The 17,030-nt window shown below is 36.3% G+C and overlaps 1 protein-coding gene and 1 long non-coding RNA gene across 2 annotated transcripts; both read right to left on the bottom strand.

Annotated features, from left to right (window-relative positions):
- Positions 1-238: 238 nt before the first annotated feature.
- On the bottom strand, positions 239-17,030 carry FZL (FZO-like protein). The gene is made up of 11 exons (XM_086449924.1): positions 16,370-17,030; positions 8,978-9,522; positions 8,790-8,858; positions 5,556-5,753; positions 5,253-5,384; positions 4,211-4,297; positions 3,512-3,952; positions 3,191-3,358; positions 2,330-2,560; positions 1,857-1,972; positions 239-683 (listed from the first exon to the last, which is right to left on the bottom strand). Exons 1-11 carry the CDS (start codon positions 16,863-16,865, stop codon positions 401-403), a joined length of 2,766 nt encoding a protein of 921 aa, XP_086306050.1. The 5' UTR covers positions 16,866-17,030; the 3' UTR covers positions 239-400.
- On the bottom strand, positions 10,820-16,363 carry LOC147395784 (uncharacterized). The gene is made up of 2 exons (XR_015180388.1): positions 13,842-16,363; positions 10,820-13,638 (listed from the first exon to the last, which is right to left on the bottom strand). It is a non-coding gene; the product is annotated as an uncharacterized LOC147395784 (long non-coding RNA).

Genomic DNA, 17,030 nt, shown 5'->3' with positions numbered 1-17,030 from the left:
TCAAAGAATGATGGCTTCAACGTACTCAGTACCTACTTCATAATAAATAAATAAAAGAAGTACAAGATATCAACAACAACCAACGATGCCAAAAGCATAAAGTTGTAAGGACATCCAATCGAGTAAGGATTAGCGCTTCATTAGTACCTTTCGCATTAACAAGCAAAAATACAAAATGCCGCTCTAATTTATAGAGTTATAGAGAAGCAATTGGACAATTAATCAACATGCAAAGTCATTCGGGGAGAAAACATAATTTTGTATTCTCATTTGATGTATCGTATATATGTTAATACATATTTGATACAATATAATGCCGTTACAACATCGCCACTCCCTTAGGAACAATCAATCAATATGGTTGGAGAAATTTCTCAGTTTGAATGTGAGCGAAACAATTTCAAGATACATGTAGGTTTTGGATTTCAATCTGTAATGTCTGCAGTTTTTTCTCGACACTCGCTAATTCATCTTGTATCTCCAATAGTCTCTCTACTCTTTGTTGTGCTGCATCCTGATAAGGCTTGCTAATGAGCTCAACAAAGGTCTTCAGAGACTCAATTGTCTGTAAGAGATCCTTCAACATGGCCTCCTCGAGTTCACGTGCCAATGCATCTGCCGTCCTTTTGACCTTTTCTGCCACTTCTTTTCGACGAGTTGGGAAGTTTGATATTGCTATAAAACTATTAAAAATAAAGGTTCAATCAGCCCTCAAACAATGAAAATGCAAACTATACACACACACATACGTATAGAGTTCGTCCGTGCCACATCCTCTTTAAATTAAGGGGAGGGAGGTAAAAATGGAAAAATAATAAAATTGAAGGGGCATTATTAAAAATCTTCGAGGTTCAGAGGTAAAATAAGAAAAATGATAGAGTTGGAAGGGTATTATTAACAAAGGGGGAGACGAGGAAAAACAATAAAGTGGGTTAAGGGGTAAAATAAGAAGGATAGTAAAGTTAGAGGGGTATTATTAAAAACGGGATAAAAGGGGATAAATAGTAAATTAGAGAGATATTATTGAAAAAATGGAGGGGAGGAAAGGAAATACAATAAAGTGAGTGGGGAGGACCTCAACAAACTGTAGCTAAGTTAGCCCTACAGTTGTGTTTTATTTTATATATATGGAAAATGTTCGGCACCCTACTATTTGCCTTACGTGTTTTGTCCTACATGGGTTATCTCCTCACCAAAAATCAGCCCATTCCGAAACTTCTAGCCCCATGTTTACAAGTTGAAGAATCGTGGACCATCCATTTTTTGTAAACCATTTTTGATGGGATTAGAAGTTTCGGAATGGGCTGATTTTTGGTGAGGATGATCTCTACGTAAGGCAAATGGTAGGGTGCCGACCATTCTCCATATATATATATATATGGGGGCGGTTCAAGGGCCATATGTAAAAACATACGAAAAAACAATGGTTTTTCAAAATATGGGTTAGAGGTTTTGGATTGAGCTGATTTTTTGCAAGGATGGTCACTATGATGAGAAGATCATCCTCACAAAAAAATCAGCTCAATCAGAAACTTCTAAATCCATCAAAAGTTATTTACAAATTATTGACAAAAATTGACAAAAAATCGACGGTCCACATTCTAAATCACTTTTAATGGGGTTAGAAGTTTCAGATTGGACTGAATTTTTTTTCCGGATGATCTTCCCATCATAGAGATCATCCTCACAAAAAATCAGCTCAATCCGAAATTTCTAACCCATATTTTGAAAATTTATTTATGTTACATTGTTTTTACATATGTCCCTTGAACCTGACCCTATATATATATATATAGAGAGAGAGAGAGAGAGAGAGAGATTAGCAAGGAACTTTGAATCATGAAAGCAATCATTACCCGCCAGCAGAACAAAGACCTAGAGCAAGAAGATCTTCCAATGTGGTTGGCAGCACAGAAGTAAGAAGGGAAGCAGATAGACCAGCCGCTCCTAGTCCTCCAAAAGTTCCCAAAACCTGAAAATCATATCAAGTTGACTAAGACCTATCAAGTTGGTCATTTACTTGAACCAACATCACTCTAAGAATGACTTGTCTCACAAATTGAAACATTATGGAAATTAAGAGTTCTCTGAAAAAATTGAAGGAAGATTCGCAACAAGGCAACATCGAGCTTAGAAGTTGTAAGTATAGAATGATCCAAGCAATAAAAGATTCTAATATTTTATCATTATTTAGTTTTAGGATAAATAAGAAAGTCAGATGTAGAGAATACTAGGGAGACCACAGTGAGTCATAGATGACACCATTGGAGGATTCTCACCAAGTCAAAGAGAAATAATTTTGCCTACATAATGCAATATTTGAACTCACTATTTCACGAATTTCTTGCTCAAAAAGCCTTGCAGCAGCAGTAGGGTTGAAGTTCTCGATTACTTCAATGCTGAGCTCCTTTCCTTTCCTCTGCAACTCGTAATTTCCTGAATGCATCTGGTCATGCTGGTTGACAAATGAAGGCCATTTCTTCTCGAAAGTTTCCTTATAGAGACTCCTTTCACGAGCATTGTTTGATTGTAGCCAAATTGAATATTCCCCAAGTAGTTTCTACATGCAAGACGGTAGAGAAAATTAATCCATGAAATGTTAGAACCAACTCATAATATAGAAAGAAAATTCAAAGATTAGTTTACGTGACTGACCAATGCAGTATGTGAGAATATCTAAAGTGCAATGTAAATCTGGAAACCCAAAAGTGATTAAAATAGGATATGCAACATAAAATATGATATGCCAATTGTTTGTTCAGTGCTTTAGTTAATAGAAATAATTTGAAATCCTGTAATTATTGACTAAACAAACCAGGCTTCTGGATCCAAATACCGGTCTATGAACATAGGCAAAGAGCAAAAGAAACAGATGCAATATTCAATCAAAGGGAATTTGTAAGGGGCAAAATATCGTACAAAGATACAAAAAACAGAAAGCTACTACGAGTCTCAAAATGACAATGAAAAAAAAATCGAACCACTGCAAGGAAGTCTACAAAAACAATAGATGGAATTCATTTCAAGGGAAAAGAAATAGTACAAAACATACAAAAACAGAGGGACAGTAGATAAAGTCTTACAATAGTCATGAAACAAGAATTTTTTTTTTTTTTTCAAGTGTTAGCTAAATCCTCCCATCTGAATAAAAAATCATCATAGTTTGACAAGTCAGGTTAGAAGAACTTACTAATGCATCAGAAAGCGTGGGATTCATAATGTCATTTTGAACACTTGAGGTGACAGGCATTAAACCAGGTTTCTCTCCTTTGAAAACATAGGAAGAAACAAGACCAAGATTTGACAATTGAAGAGAAGATTCTATAAGCCTGACAGCACGAGCTTTTGCAGTATCAATCTGAAAGTTACATAAATAGGTCATCTCTCAAGCACAGTCTCAAACAAGGGGCATTCCACTAAATATCAGTAAGTTTCCATTGAAAATAACATAATATATATAACTTCCAAAAAACAATTACATCCAAAAAGTTTGATTTTGTTAGGAACATACCAATGACAAAGTCTGTCTCCTCCAAGACATGCTCTCACTTTCCATCTTCATCGCATAGTCTTTCACTCCACTAACTATTTCATTAACTGACATTAAATCCTGGTTGGCAGATTCAAAATCTTTCCTCACAAGTGTTTCACAGGCGGCAAGTAGTCGATCAGCAATTCCAATTGGTGTTCCAAGCTTAAGCTTCATCCTTTCCATGCCTGTATCTGTTGATCCATCTAAAAAACTATATATGAATTTCTCAAGTTCATAGAAGCCACTACTTCTCCAACGGGAATCCCTCGCCAATAATTCATCATGATTTTCCTTAACATCTGTGAGAACAGAAAGTTTTGCTTCGATTGCAGATCGTGCAGATACAGGATATAGCACCACATGTTTTGTATTCAGCAGCTTTCGAGTATTCCCTTTGATGAATGCAATGGCTTCCTCAAGCTGATGCAAATCAGAGAAATCAGACAGGTTTATTGAAGAGAGCTTCTATTGTCACACCAACTTTTACTAATGCCACCCCAAGATGAGTGCTAATTCTTTGGTGATTTACATATGAATTGGGGTGGCATTAGCAAAAGTTGGTGTGGCAATAGAATCTCTCTTGTTCAATGAAGGGAAAAAAAAACCCACTGACGGTCCAGTATGTAGGAGATCACTTATGAGAAAGGAATCAAAACATATGTAAATGCATATCTAAACCTCACTGGCATTCTGAAAGAGATCAGATTTGTTCAAGACAAACACAACTTTTTTCTTCCATTGCTGAATGTAACGAAGAAAAGTAACCTGAAAAGCAACAAGCATATGAGCAAGAATTAATTTCCACAAAAGATTAGATGATTAAGAGTCGAACCGTGGATAACAAGTTTCTTTATCTAAGACATGGAAAAATGCAGGATCAAGGAAAAGCAACATTATTTTAAAAAGAGTGATTCTATTGACCCACCAACTTTTGCTAACATAGCCCCAATTCATATGTAAATCATCAGAGAATTAGCACACATCTTGGGGCGGCATTAGTAAAAGTTGATGTGGCAATAGAAACTCTCTTTAAAAATTGACTCCTGATATAAAACAAAGGCTACTTTAGTTTATCAAAATGAGTACAGAACTAGAAACAGAAAGACCTGCAAAGAGGCCAAAATGTTTAGTTGGCAACAGAGAATTTACTTGTACCAAGTGAACTTTTAAAGATTTTCTAGAGATTCCTATAGCACTCATGGTTTAGGATTAGAGAATATATCATGTCCTTCCTGGTATTTTCTTATTCTTTTCTTCTCCTGAATAGTGCTGTGCCTATGCTACTGGGGAATACACACGCCCGAGTACTTGACCGTCATTTTTAAAAGATTTACATCGAAACACAAATCAACCATGAAACAACTTCGCTGAGACAAAAAATTGTGAAGATAAAGCATTTTGAATTTGAATATTTGATTAGCTGGAACCAAATTAATCAGCCATCATCCATCTTTATTTCTAATAAGCGAAAAACATTTAAAAAAAAAAAGCTAATGTGCTATTAAAAACATGTCATCATGGAGTTTGCCTCCATAATGAAAATGAATGCAGGGAGAAGATCCGTAAAATGGTGTTTCGAAGATAAGATCCTTAAAATGCCATCATGTCTTGTAACTTATCTGAACAAAAAAAGTGTTTTGTAGTTCACAATATTTTCACTTCCATTCCACATGCAGAATTAGGTACATAAATGCCATGTTGGCTAGTAAACTCATCATACCTCGCTTTCAGTTAATGGTCGATCAGCAGAAATAACAAAAAGAACCAAATCTGCACGAGGCACAAACTCTTCAGTAAGGCGTTGCTGCCTTTGGAGAATAACATTAGTACCGGGCGTATCAACAAGGTTCATCTGTTTCACAAAAAGATTTGGCTAAAATCCAGATGCAAGTTTAGAAAGCAAGTAAAATTGAAAATGATATGTGCTACATGACTTGTATCAAAAGAAAACAATAAAGGAATAATGAATAATAAAAATGGATGTTTCATAAAAATATGAGTCAACAAACTTAAATTGACTAACATTTTTCAGAATCGGTGCAGGTAGGTAGCAAATAAATTGACCATCAGGAAGCCTTTCACAACGTTCTTGCTCATGAGTATTCATCTCAGAATAGTGCAGCAAGGTGATCTCATTAGTTGTTGGAACAACTCCCTCTTTGAGGTACCTTCTTCCAAGGAGAGCATTGATTACAGTTGATTTTCCAGAGTTAAATTCACCCTAATAAAATGAAATAAAATAAAGATTCAAGTGGATAAGAAAAACCTTAAAACAGAAACATTTTCAAAATGGCCTGAAGTATAAATTAACAGCAGAATCTATAAGTGGCGGTTAAATAATTTAATCAAAAACACAATTTTAAATCCTACTGGTCATATCATTAGATCCAAACAGTCTACCAACAAGAAAAATACAGGAAGACACATAGAATCCGAATACTTATATGTAAAGGAATAAAGTTAGCATGCAAGATGTTCATGTTTCAATTGAACATTGTGGCAGGATATAAAACAGAAGTCAAGAGATGTTTACAATACACACAAAATTTCCTTTTCCCCAATTAGAAACAAGAGAACATATATGCATGCTGAGAATGTATATCTAATTACACTAAATAAAAAGACATGATTATGCATTGATCCCTTTATGACTTGCAAAACCATCATAACTGCACTAGAAATTATTAAAGATGATAACGGGGTTCATAGAGTTCAATACTTTTCTCCCTTTGTTGTCATAGTTGCCTATACTATTGTATGAAAACCATACTTTGTTTTTTATTCATGAGACATATCTCATTCTTAGCATATGTGGGTCAATGTGCTCCACAACAATTATATACCATGACTTGTAGACAAACCGTGTTTTGGTTCACGACTGTTGCAAAAGCAGACAATTGCCTGCTTCATGTGATTTCTTATGAAGTGTTTTTTTTTTTAAATATCGGGTCCACTTCTCCGAAGAAAGAAACTCAAATTAATTCCTTTCTTATGGATTCTACCTATGACCTATCATACATAAATTTTTCAATCAAATATGGAATCATAGGTTCTTTGATGATTTAGAGGAGGACGAGTAAAAGGTTACCTGTGAGTAGGGCTGGCAATGATTCGATTTTACCCGATATCTGATCCGTTCTGATCCGAAAAATTAGGGCTTGGATATAACAAATGGATTTTCGTATCAGATTCGGTTTGAAATTTGAAAATCCGGTAATATTTCAGATTGGTTTCAGATTTATCTAGACCCGATCAAATTATAATCCGATCCGGTAATTTTTTAACACAAAAGCCATGTCTTCCGTCCCTCTTTGTTAAATAAAAAGAAAACCCTAAAACTCATCTTCCTCAACCTCAGATGAGTCCCCAAAATCCATCTCTTCAACCTCCACCAGTCCACCACGCCACCCCATCTCCAGGTATTCTCCCTCAAAACTCTTTCTCTGGAATATTTCCATAGAGAAAAAAAGGTCTACGTCCTTTGGTCCCTTGCTTTCGAATTTCTGATCCAAGTGTTTGAGGCTTCTAGCAAATAGTGTTGTAGAGAAGTATAAGCAAACTAACAATGGCATGGGCAGCAAGAGAGAAGATCTTCACAAGTTGTATGGCCTCCCTGATCTCTCTCTCTCTCTTTGGTTCCTCCCAAACCCTAAACATCTTCTCCCTCTTCAAAAGTAAAGAGATTTTGTGTTGGATCGGATGGATTCGGTTTCAGGCTTGATTAGACCTTAGTCGGATCAGATTCGGTTCAAAAACTAATTGATCCGATCAGATCAGATTTGGATTACAGGGAACAAATTTTGGGTTGGTAGAGGTTCGATACTAATCCGGTACCGAACCGATACATTGCCAGCCCTACCTATGAGAATAAGGCATTAATGTTCAGAACTATGACACTTACCAACTAGACAAAATTGAATGGAGGAACATTATTTGTTCATGAGCTTCAAATTTTAGGATGAGCCTTTGATTATCATGACAATGATGCTTAGATGGTATTTGGTGTTCAAAAAATACCGATATTTGTTTAGATGCTTTGTGTTTCAGATAGGGCTCCCTCGTCTTTGGGGGATGATAAATTTAGTCTTTATTTTTAGTCCACTCTAGGTCTTTTCGACCTCTTAAGGTTGTACTCTCTAGGGATTGTTCTCCTAGTACAATCAATTTTACTTATCAAAAGGGATTCTTGCGCTTCTTGCATCCATAACGTGGTAATGAATTTTTTCTTTTAGATAAATATAGCTTCATTAAGAGAATGGAATAAACGACAAACCAAAACCCAAGCACATAATACCCCATGTAAAGACAAAAAATAGACCCTTAAATTTAACAAACATTTTGCACCAAAGAAATAAGAGCCCTAAGATACTCATCAGTGTTTCTTTAAGTGATTGCTCCTTTCCTTCAAAGGTCCTTTTGTTTCCTCCCAGATCCTCAACATGCTACAAAAGGAGTAAGAACCCACAAAATTCTCTATGTGAAAAAAGACCTTGATCTACCAACTTTGGAACAATGACAAAATGGAACTAGGGAAATACCCAATCAGCATGGAACAAAGAAAAATGGTAACGCTATTAGAGTGGTGTAATTAACCGGAAATCAGACCCTGGTATGCAGCAAGAATACGGTACAGACTAGGACAACTTCTAGCATGGTACAATCCGAGCAATCCCTAGGGTCCACAAGGCACCAAACAAAATAATAATAGTAAATTTCATCATAATTTGGGTTTTCACTTGTATCATGAAATGAACATACATTTAGCATCCATGATGCATCATTATTATGGAAACAACAGAACTACAAGAATTTCCTCAAGTCTAACTTTTGATGATCAAGTCCAAGCAAATAGAGATCAATCGTCAATTCATTCAAGAAAAGCTCAATGGGGTATCATCCAAATCTTCATGGTGTAGCATATAGTCAACTTGCTTTAAAAAAATGTATAATATCCCACTACTGATGAGAAATCAACCTCGACCTTCCTGATTTCTTGCTTTCAATGTTAACAAGATGGTGATGAAAAAAAAAAAGAAATATATGCAGCAGGGAAAAATAATGAAAGGAGACACCTCACAACAAAAGTTCTTACATAAAAGACATGAGACTAAGAACATCAAACAAATAAAAAAATTTCTTTCTAGTAACTAAAGCCACCTTTATATGGAACTCTATAAAGAAAATATTTGAAATTTAGAGCTAATACCAATGTATAATCCGTGGAACCAGAGTTTGCTGAAGTTCAACACACAATTACCACTATAACCAGCAAAAATGGCTCATCAAGTTGAGAAACAGCATCGGTGAGAAGTGAGACCTCCTCCATCTGTCATTCAAGACCAATGATTACATATTTAGTTTCAAATACTCATGGAAACAATTGAGAGAATAACAGATATTATCTGAAGAACAACAACTACCAAATGCTAAACATTAAAAGATCACCAGTGGTGTAGCTTTGCCGATGACTGAGATTGCTTCTAGTAAAACTATTCTTTCCATCTCTATGAACTGTTTTTCCCTATCATCCAATTTAATAAAGCCAGCGACACCTCTTTTCCCATTAAATCCCTTTTCCACATCAATTTTATTGGAGCTCTGAAACTCATCCTCCATTCTTGTATTCATCACGTTTACAGTAGAGAAAAGCTTGTTTAGAGCATCATCACTAAACAACTTCATATCTTCCAAGGAAATAACTAACCCACTAGCACCTGATTTGAATGACTTTGATGCTTTAAGTGGTGCATCCTCTCCTACCAGAGCAATCTTGGTAAAAATTGGTACCTTTACACTATGTATGGAAGAGTTCACTAGAACATCAGCATATTTTTCTCTATCAATACCAAATATAAGAAAATCTGCACCTTCAGAATTACATGCACTTAAAGCAGCATCTTCAGTTTGAACATTTCTTGCTACTAATGGGAGAAGTACAGACTCAAATTTGGATGCCATCATCATATTCCTTGCAACAAGGGTAGGAATACCTGTAAAAACAATGAAAAAAAGAAATATTATGAATAACAGTACAGACAATAGAGTTTCTTGTAAAGTGTGCAGACTATTTGATAAAGAATTTTCTGAGGATAAGTTGTGGATATCTACTATAACAACAGATTGCACGACCATGATTACCAGTCATGGCCAGGAAAAGGGACTGATATGCGTAGATACAGCATTTATAATTAAAATGAAAGTATCCGTCGGATAAGGCAAACATTTTGAACCATATAATTAACATAGCTGCACAATGACCAGGCCCTTAAGGAATGAATATTCAGATTTTATATTAGGAAATTTATTCTAGTTTTTTAGGGAAAAATATTCTGATTGTTGGGTAATCAGAGAAAAAGGATTCCTTAAATAAATCATAGCCTACACCTTATCCCAATGAATGAGGTTGGCAATACGAATCATAATTTTCCATTGTACTGTATCATGAACCATATCTTCAGTCAAGACTGTCCTTTTAAACCCTTGACTTGCACCACAGCATTATTCTTACTGGTATTGTTATTGGTCTTCTTTGCGCATGCCCAGACCATCTCATACAACTTTATATAGTGTTTCTTCGACACTATGTTGCCTGTCTCACACCCAGATGAAGGCTATGTCAAGTTTGGCAGTTCCTGTAAAAAAAATTCCCATATCCTAACATGGATCATAGTCCATCATTGAATTGAACAGAATGCAAGACTTGCTCAGCCAACTGCAGGCCTTTTGGAATAAGATTTTGATGATGATGATGATATGTGTACATGTTTTATTGCGTCTTTTGTGTGTGTGTATGTGCATCATTCACTATTGTAGTTTCCCATTGCTAAACCCCACTTGCCAATTAGACCAAATTTTGGCATCTCTTTCCAATAAAATCCATTGAATATTATTACCTACTCGCAAAGAGGGCGCTTAAACACGGCCTAATTGCACCCAAAATCAGGCCACCCCAAGTGGCTGGAATTTATAGCCGAAATAAGGCATGTAATAGGCCTAACAGTGGACAGGTTTGGGCCTTAATGGACCAGGCCCAACTAGATAAAAAATATAAATAGGACACCATGTGAACACTTAAAGTGGCACATGCCCCATCAAGTTGATGTGTTTAGCGAGAAGGCATCTCGCCTCTTTTAGATCCTTAATTTTTTAGGATTTTTGAGACCTTCTAATTTTAGAACTCCTAGTTTAATATTCTTCCTACTTTCTATTTTGGTTTAAAAGGGAAGGGAGACATTATTACCATTATATGGTATGTTGGGGGGTTTTTAACTTTTGGGACTGTTAAAAACTGATGGAGGTCGTAGAGCAGTCCATATTTTGATTCTAAGGAAACATATTGAAGAAGTTTTGCTTAACTTTCTTAAATTTTCTACACTTTTTCTCTCTATTTTTGCCAGGAGAAAACTGCCCCTTGCATTAATTCCCTTTCTATATAGAAGTGAAATGAGAGAAAAAATAGATTTGAGATAACTCGGCGATTGTGTCGCAACAGCTTGTGCACAAAGTCTGGGAAGTTTTGCTACCTCTCTTGTTATCGTTTCTACAATCCAACCATGTGAACCATTTCCCAAGTGGAGTCGTCAATATTTTGGAATGGGAATTGGAATAAGGTCTTGAATGAACGTACATGGATAAAATACAGTGAGTAGATCAGACATCCCTCCTCCTAAATAAAGAAGACGGACATTACACTAGTTGAAGGGGAAGAAAATAAAGGAGAGGATGGTAAGGTCCTATGAAAGGAAGTGTGAAAGGATGCGAGAGAGAGAGAGGAAGATAGGCCCCGATGTTAGGGAGAAGATGACAATTAGGATTGGATTAAGGATGGGTGGATGTCCATCTGTTTTTGGTGCCCTTAAATTCTCTTCTTCAGGCAAATAGGTTATATACAACTAAACTAATCCTCTCATTTGACAACCCATTTAGAAGCGACGATTGTTATATAATGGGGCACTAACATTGTCTGATAAATTATTCCTTAAAGAGAAACTGTTCGATACAACATTGTCTAATTCGTAACGAGAACATTTATTCTTGGGACTTAGATTCTAGTAAGAATCTCAAAATTTTGTAGATAATAAAGGTGACATCTCTTCTCAACCTTTTGAATGAGGTCTAAGTCAGGGAGAATGATCAGGACAAAGAGTGGATCAAGGCCAAAGATAAGAGATTCACTATCCGTTCTTATTACAAAGCTCTTCTCCCTAGGTCAGCAATTTCTTTCCCAATCCATTCCATTCGGTAGACATTTGTTCCATCTAAAGTATCCTTCTTCATTTGACTTGCCTCCTTAGGGAGGATTCTCACTTTAGACAATTTAATCTCTCGGGGATGGATCACTCCAAATTGTTGCCCCCTTTGTATGAAAGATGGAGAATCCATAAACCATACTCTTAGAAGAGTAATAGAAAGAGAATCGTTCAGCCACAATGAGGGCTGGGAAGTGTATTTATTATAATAATAATAAGAGTGAAAAGACATATATACTCTTACAAAGGGAATAACCAAAAAAACTAAACATAAAGACATAAACTGATCAGAACATATTTCAATATTCCCCCTCAAGCTGAAACAAATATATCAACTATGCCCAGTTTAATAAGATGAGAGTTAGTAATAGAAGGGCCAACAGACTTCGTAAGTATGTCACCAAGCTGATCTGAAGAAGATACAAACATTGTTTGAAGGACACCAGATCGAACTTTCTCCCTAAGAAAGTAAATATCAACCTCTATATGCTTGATTCTCTCGTGAAGAACAAAGTTAGAAATAAGCATAATAGCAGACTTATTGTCACAAAACAGTGTGGAGGAACCAGAAACAAGAAATCTCAGCTCTATCAACAAAGATCGAAGTCAAATAAACTCACATGAGCTAAAGGCCATAGCCCGATAGTCAGCTTCAGTATAAGAACATGAAACCACACTTTGTTTCTTACTTTTCACGAGATCAGGTTACCACCATGGAAAGTATAGAAATCAAAGGTAGATCTCCTATCCGTAATAAATCCAGCATAATCAGCGTTTGTAAAACAAGACAAATGAAATTGAGCAGTGGATGAATAAAAGAGTCCAAGACTTGGACACAACTTCAAGTAGCAAAAAATATGATAAACAACATCAAGATGAAAAGTGTGCAGAGTATGCATAAACTAACTAACCACAAATGAATCAGACGGCCTACGAATCTCTGAAAAGAGAAAGGATCAGATAATAAATCATCAAATTCAACATGAAGACGATGATTCTGATCCATAGGAGAAGAAACAGGACAACAAAAGCATACTAGTGTCCTAAAGAAGATCCAATGTGTATTTATACTGAGATAACGAAATACCACAATAAGAGCAGACCACTTCTACCCCTAAGAAGTACTTGAGGGGACCCAAGTCCTTAGCCTCAAAAGCACAACCCAATAACATCTTTACTCTGTCAATCCACTATGCATCATCTCCAATCCACTATGCATCAGGATAATATCATCCACATAAACTAGAACAATGGTGTAATAGTCATCCAATCCTCAACGAACAAAACAAGTATGATCTAAGTGGCATCTAGAGAATTTCATAGATAAAATAACCTTAGAAAAACGCTAAAACTAGGCTCGCGGAGACCGCTTCAGATCATACAAAGATTTGATAAGATAATATACTTTCCCAGAATACTCCCTTTGAAGATGAAACCTAAAGGGGGGTCCATATAGATAATCTCAATCATATCACCATTCAAAAATGTATTCTTCACATCAAGTTGGTGAAGAAACCACGAGTGACATGCAGTTAAAGAGATAAGAAGGTGAACAGTAAAAAGTTTAGCTACAGGAGCAAATATAGCACCGAAATCCTTTCCTGAAACTTGGGTCAATACCTTAGTAACTAGATAAGTATTGTATCGATCAACAGTGTCATCCACCAAATACTTGACATTGAAAACCCATTTACAACCAACAATTCGCTTCCCAAAGGGAAAGGAAACAAGCTCCCAAATATGATTCTTCTGCAAAGCATCCATCTTAGTAATCATGGTTACAGTCCACTGAGGATCTCGTAAAGCCTCTGAAACGGATCAGAGAACTCTAATAGAAGCAATAGCAACAAGGTAAGCCTGATAAGAAGAAAATAGTCCTTGATAAGAAATAAATTGGGTAATAAGATGATCAATAACACACACCCACTTACCTTTGCGAAGTGTAATAGGTAAGTGAGAATCAGAAACATATGGGATAAGAGTAAGGGTAGGAGATAATATACTTGAGTCCAAGGAGGAGGTTAGCAAAGTTGAAGAGGGAGAAGGTGACAAGAGTAAACCTTAAGTGTTGGTGAAGCTGGATCAAAGACCAGAGAAGAGAGCACTAGAGGAGAAGGAGCATAAGAAAAGTCTTACAAAGGAGAAGAGTCCTGTAAAGAAGATATGACATGAAAATAGGGAACATTTTCAAAAAAAGTGACATTCATAGAATGTATGACACAATGAGAAATAAGATCATAACAATGATACCCCTTCAACATAAAAGAATATCCCAAGAAAACACATCGAATGACTTTGTCATCTAACTTTGTGCAATGAAGAGTGCGGTCCTAAATAAAACAAATGCACCCAAAGACTCTGGGTGTAATAGGAAAGAGAGTGCTATCAGGACAAAGAACATGTAGAGGCACCTGACCTCTTAAGGTGCAACTCGGAATGCGGTTAATAAAAAAAACCCAAGATGAGGACAACTATATTCCAATATAACTTAGGAACATGCATTCCTCGAAGAAGGCAATGAACAATGTTTATAAGGTGACGATTCTTATGTTCTGCCACCCCGTTCTGCTCAGGAGTGTAAGGACAAGTCAATTGTTAAAGCGTATCATACTCATAAAGATGTGAATGAATCCCATCAGAGATATGTTCCCCACCGTTGTCAGACCTAAGAGATTTGACAGTAATGTTGTATTGGGTTTGAATCATTTTAAGAGAGTTAATAAAAATAGGTAACATCTCAGATCGAGAACGCATCAAATAGACCCAAGTAGAATGAGAATAATCATCTATAAATGTAACATAATACCTATGACCAGTAAAAGCAGTAACGGGAAAGCCTCCACACATCAAAATGAATCAAATCAAACATTATATTAAATCGATGCATGCGAAATATAAAAAGTACGTGTGTGTTTAGAAAGATCACACACAGAGCATTGAAACTTGTGTCCACTACAATAATTTTTTAAAATAAGAAATAAAAAACATAAATACTGAAAATTAACATATCCTAAGCAAGTATGCCAGAAGTCGAAAGACTAAGAAGAAAATGTACGACTCCCAGAGGAAGGAAACACAAAAGCTAGAGCAATATTAGTATGCGTAGATCCCAATAGGTACATCCCATCCCGCTCATATCCCACAGAGCAGTAGCATGCAGAGATCCAAAATTGTTAGCTAATGGGAGCAAAATGTGTTATCACACATATTAAAATAATCCATTGGCCTCCAAACGTGCACCCTCTCCCCCTCCCCCTACCCCACCACGTTGAATGTGGATTTGCCGCATCACACGCGACCAATCCATGCAACATACACGTGAACCAATTCATTTTGCACCATCTACAGACCAAGACAAAGCATGTGCACCGTAATTTTGCACCTAAAAGATTGGTCAAATGAGGCATTAGTTCTAGTAGGTGGGTAGGAAATACCCAAGGTGACTAGATATGGAAGAGAATATTCCCTATAGGTTGACTAAAGGAGAGATGTGCTTCCCAAGTGTCATGCATCCAACAAGAATTGATTACACCAAATAGAAAATTTTGTAAAATTGCAATGTGCCCCTCCTTGATTTAAAGGAGAAAAATCTTGTGAAGTTGAGAAAACATGTTGGGTGTAACCAAAAATAGGAGGTAGAGATGGATAAGCAAAAGGGCTAGGTAGGACAAATATCATAAATAAGCACATTTGAGGGAATGTAGGATGTATTTGGTTTGGTCACATTCAATGAAGATCAATGATGATGGCAATGAGAAGGAGAACTTCAGCGCAAGTTGATGACTCTAACAAATGAGAAGATGAACCCAAAAAATGTGGGAGGAAATAGTAAGAAAATATGTTACAAAAGATGTGGCCCCAGATAGTTGGGATAAAGCTTTTTTGATTTTACATCAATTGTAAGAAGAATCTTATCATGAGAGAAGGCAGAATAGAGGGTTGTTGACACCAAAATTTTAAATTCCAAAATGACCCCATAAAACATTCAAACTTACTAATTATCAAAGTCATTTTAGCCAAAACAAATAAAATCGACTCCACGCGAACGAAGTCGTGTCGTCAGGATGATTGAGCTTCTCCCATGCCCGAGAAAAGATGGGTTGGTTGTTCTGGGTGAGAAGAATGATGGGTTACAAACACGCAAATCCCATAACCACATTATTTAAATTTTTTTTAAAAATTTTAAAAATATCTTTCAAATTGCCTTAATTAATATTTTAATTACATAAATGCCCTGGCAATGTACTAAATGATAAACAATGATATAAGACTAGATTATCTCTTTCAAAATTTTAACATAATCCTAATTGTTGAATATTACATAAATCCTAGTTTTTGTAATACATGTGCATTGCACATTACACATTTCCACCTACTAGTACAAGGTTAATTCATTTCCTAAGTGAGCGGAATCTTTTTACTTTCCCTTCAGAGATTAATCAACAAGGCCCATTGTTTAGTTCTTATTACCATTATAAATTTAAGATAATAAAAAAAATTCTGAGAACTTTTCCAACTTACAGATAACAGTAACCAGCAATTCAAAAAATAAACAAAGCAAAGCAAAGTAAATCAAAGCGGGGATTACCTTGATCTGAGAGCACCACACCGCTTGCACCAACCGCGGCCGCAATATCTACACGCTCTGAAATAAGCAAATAAGCTCGATCTCTAATAACCGACTTCAACAAGCAAGCGGCCTCATACAACTGCCCACCACTTCCTTCTATGCTATCGAGCACAACAATTCCAACCCACTTAGAGACCGCTAAATCGATAGAATCCAAAACACCTTCGTTCCTCAGTACTTCATCTGAGTTCAATTGCAGTACAAGCGTAGGTACCTTGATTGTTGGTCGTTTGAATCCACCAGGAAACACTGTTCTAGGCTGCTGTTTCTGTTGTTGATTCAGATTATTTGATTCAAATGAGCTCATTCCAAGAGAATTTGCAGAGAATCGAACTCGGCGATTTGGGGATTTGAAAGTTGGATCATGGCGGAGAAATGTTGAAGTATGGGTTTTGAAGAGGAGAGGAAGTTGGGGGAGGTGAATGGAGGTGGAGCTAGAGAACAATGAGACCATTGAAGGTGATGGATTGGGAAATTTGGGTTTTCAGATCCAGGATTTTGTAGGTGAAGATGAGAGGAGAGTGGGATAGAGAGCCTTATCTCTGTTTCTTTGACGCTGTGGTCATAGAAAGATCTATCAGGTTATCCGTATAGGTGAAGTCGACGAGTCGAGGGAGCA

This window comes from Akebia trifoliata, chromosome 8, assembly GCF_017979445.1.
Source record: "Akebia trifoliata isolate Shusen 1 chromosome 8, ASM1797944v1, whole genome shotgun sequence".
Taxonomy (NCBI): domain Eukaryota; kingdom Viridiplantae; phylum Streptophyta; class Magnoliopsida; order Ranunculales; family Lardizabalaceae; genus Akebia; species Akebia trifoliata.
This window is presented reverse-complemented; position numbering and strand designations above follow the sequence as displayed.

Bases quoted from the DNA above. Each gene is read 5' to 3' on its own strand.
- FZL (XM_086449924.1), bottom strand. From the start codon at position 16,865: ATGGTCTCATTGTTCTCTAGCTCCACCTCCATTCACCTCCCCCAACTT. The intron at 3,359-3,511 runs GTATGTTCCTAA...TGTAACTTTCAG, and splicing joins GGAGACAGACTTTGTCATTG to ATTGATACTGCAAAAGCTCG. The intron at 2,561-3,190 runs GTAAGTTCTTCT...TCTTGCATGTAG, and splicing joins CCACGCTTTCTGATGCATTA to AAACTACTTGGGGAATATTC.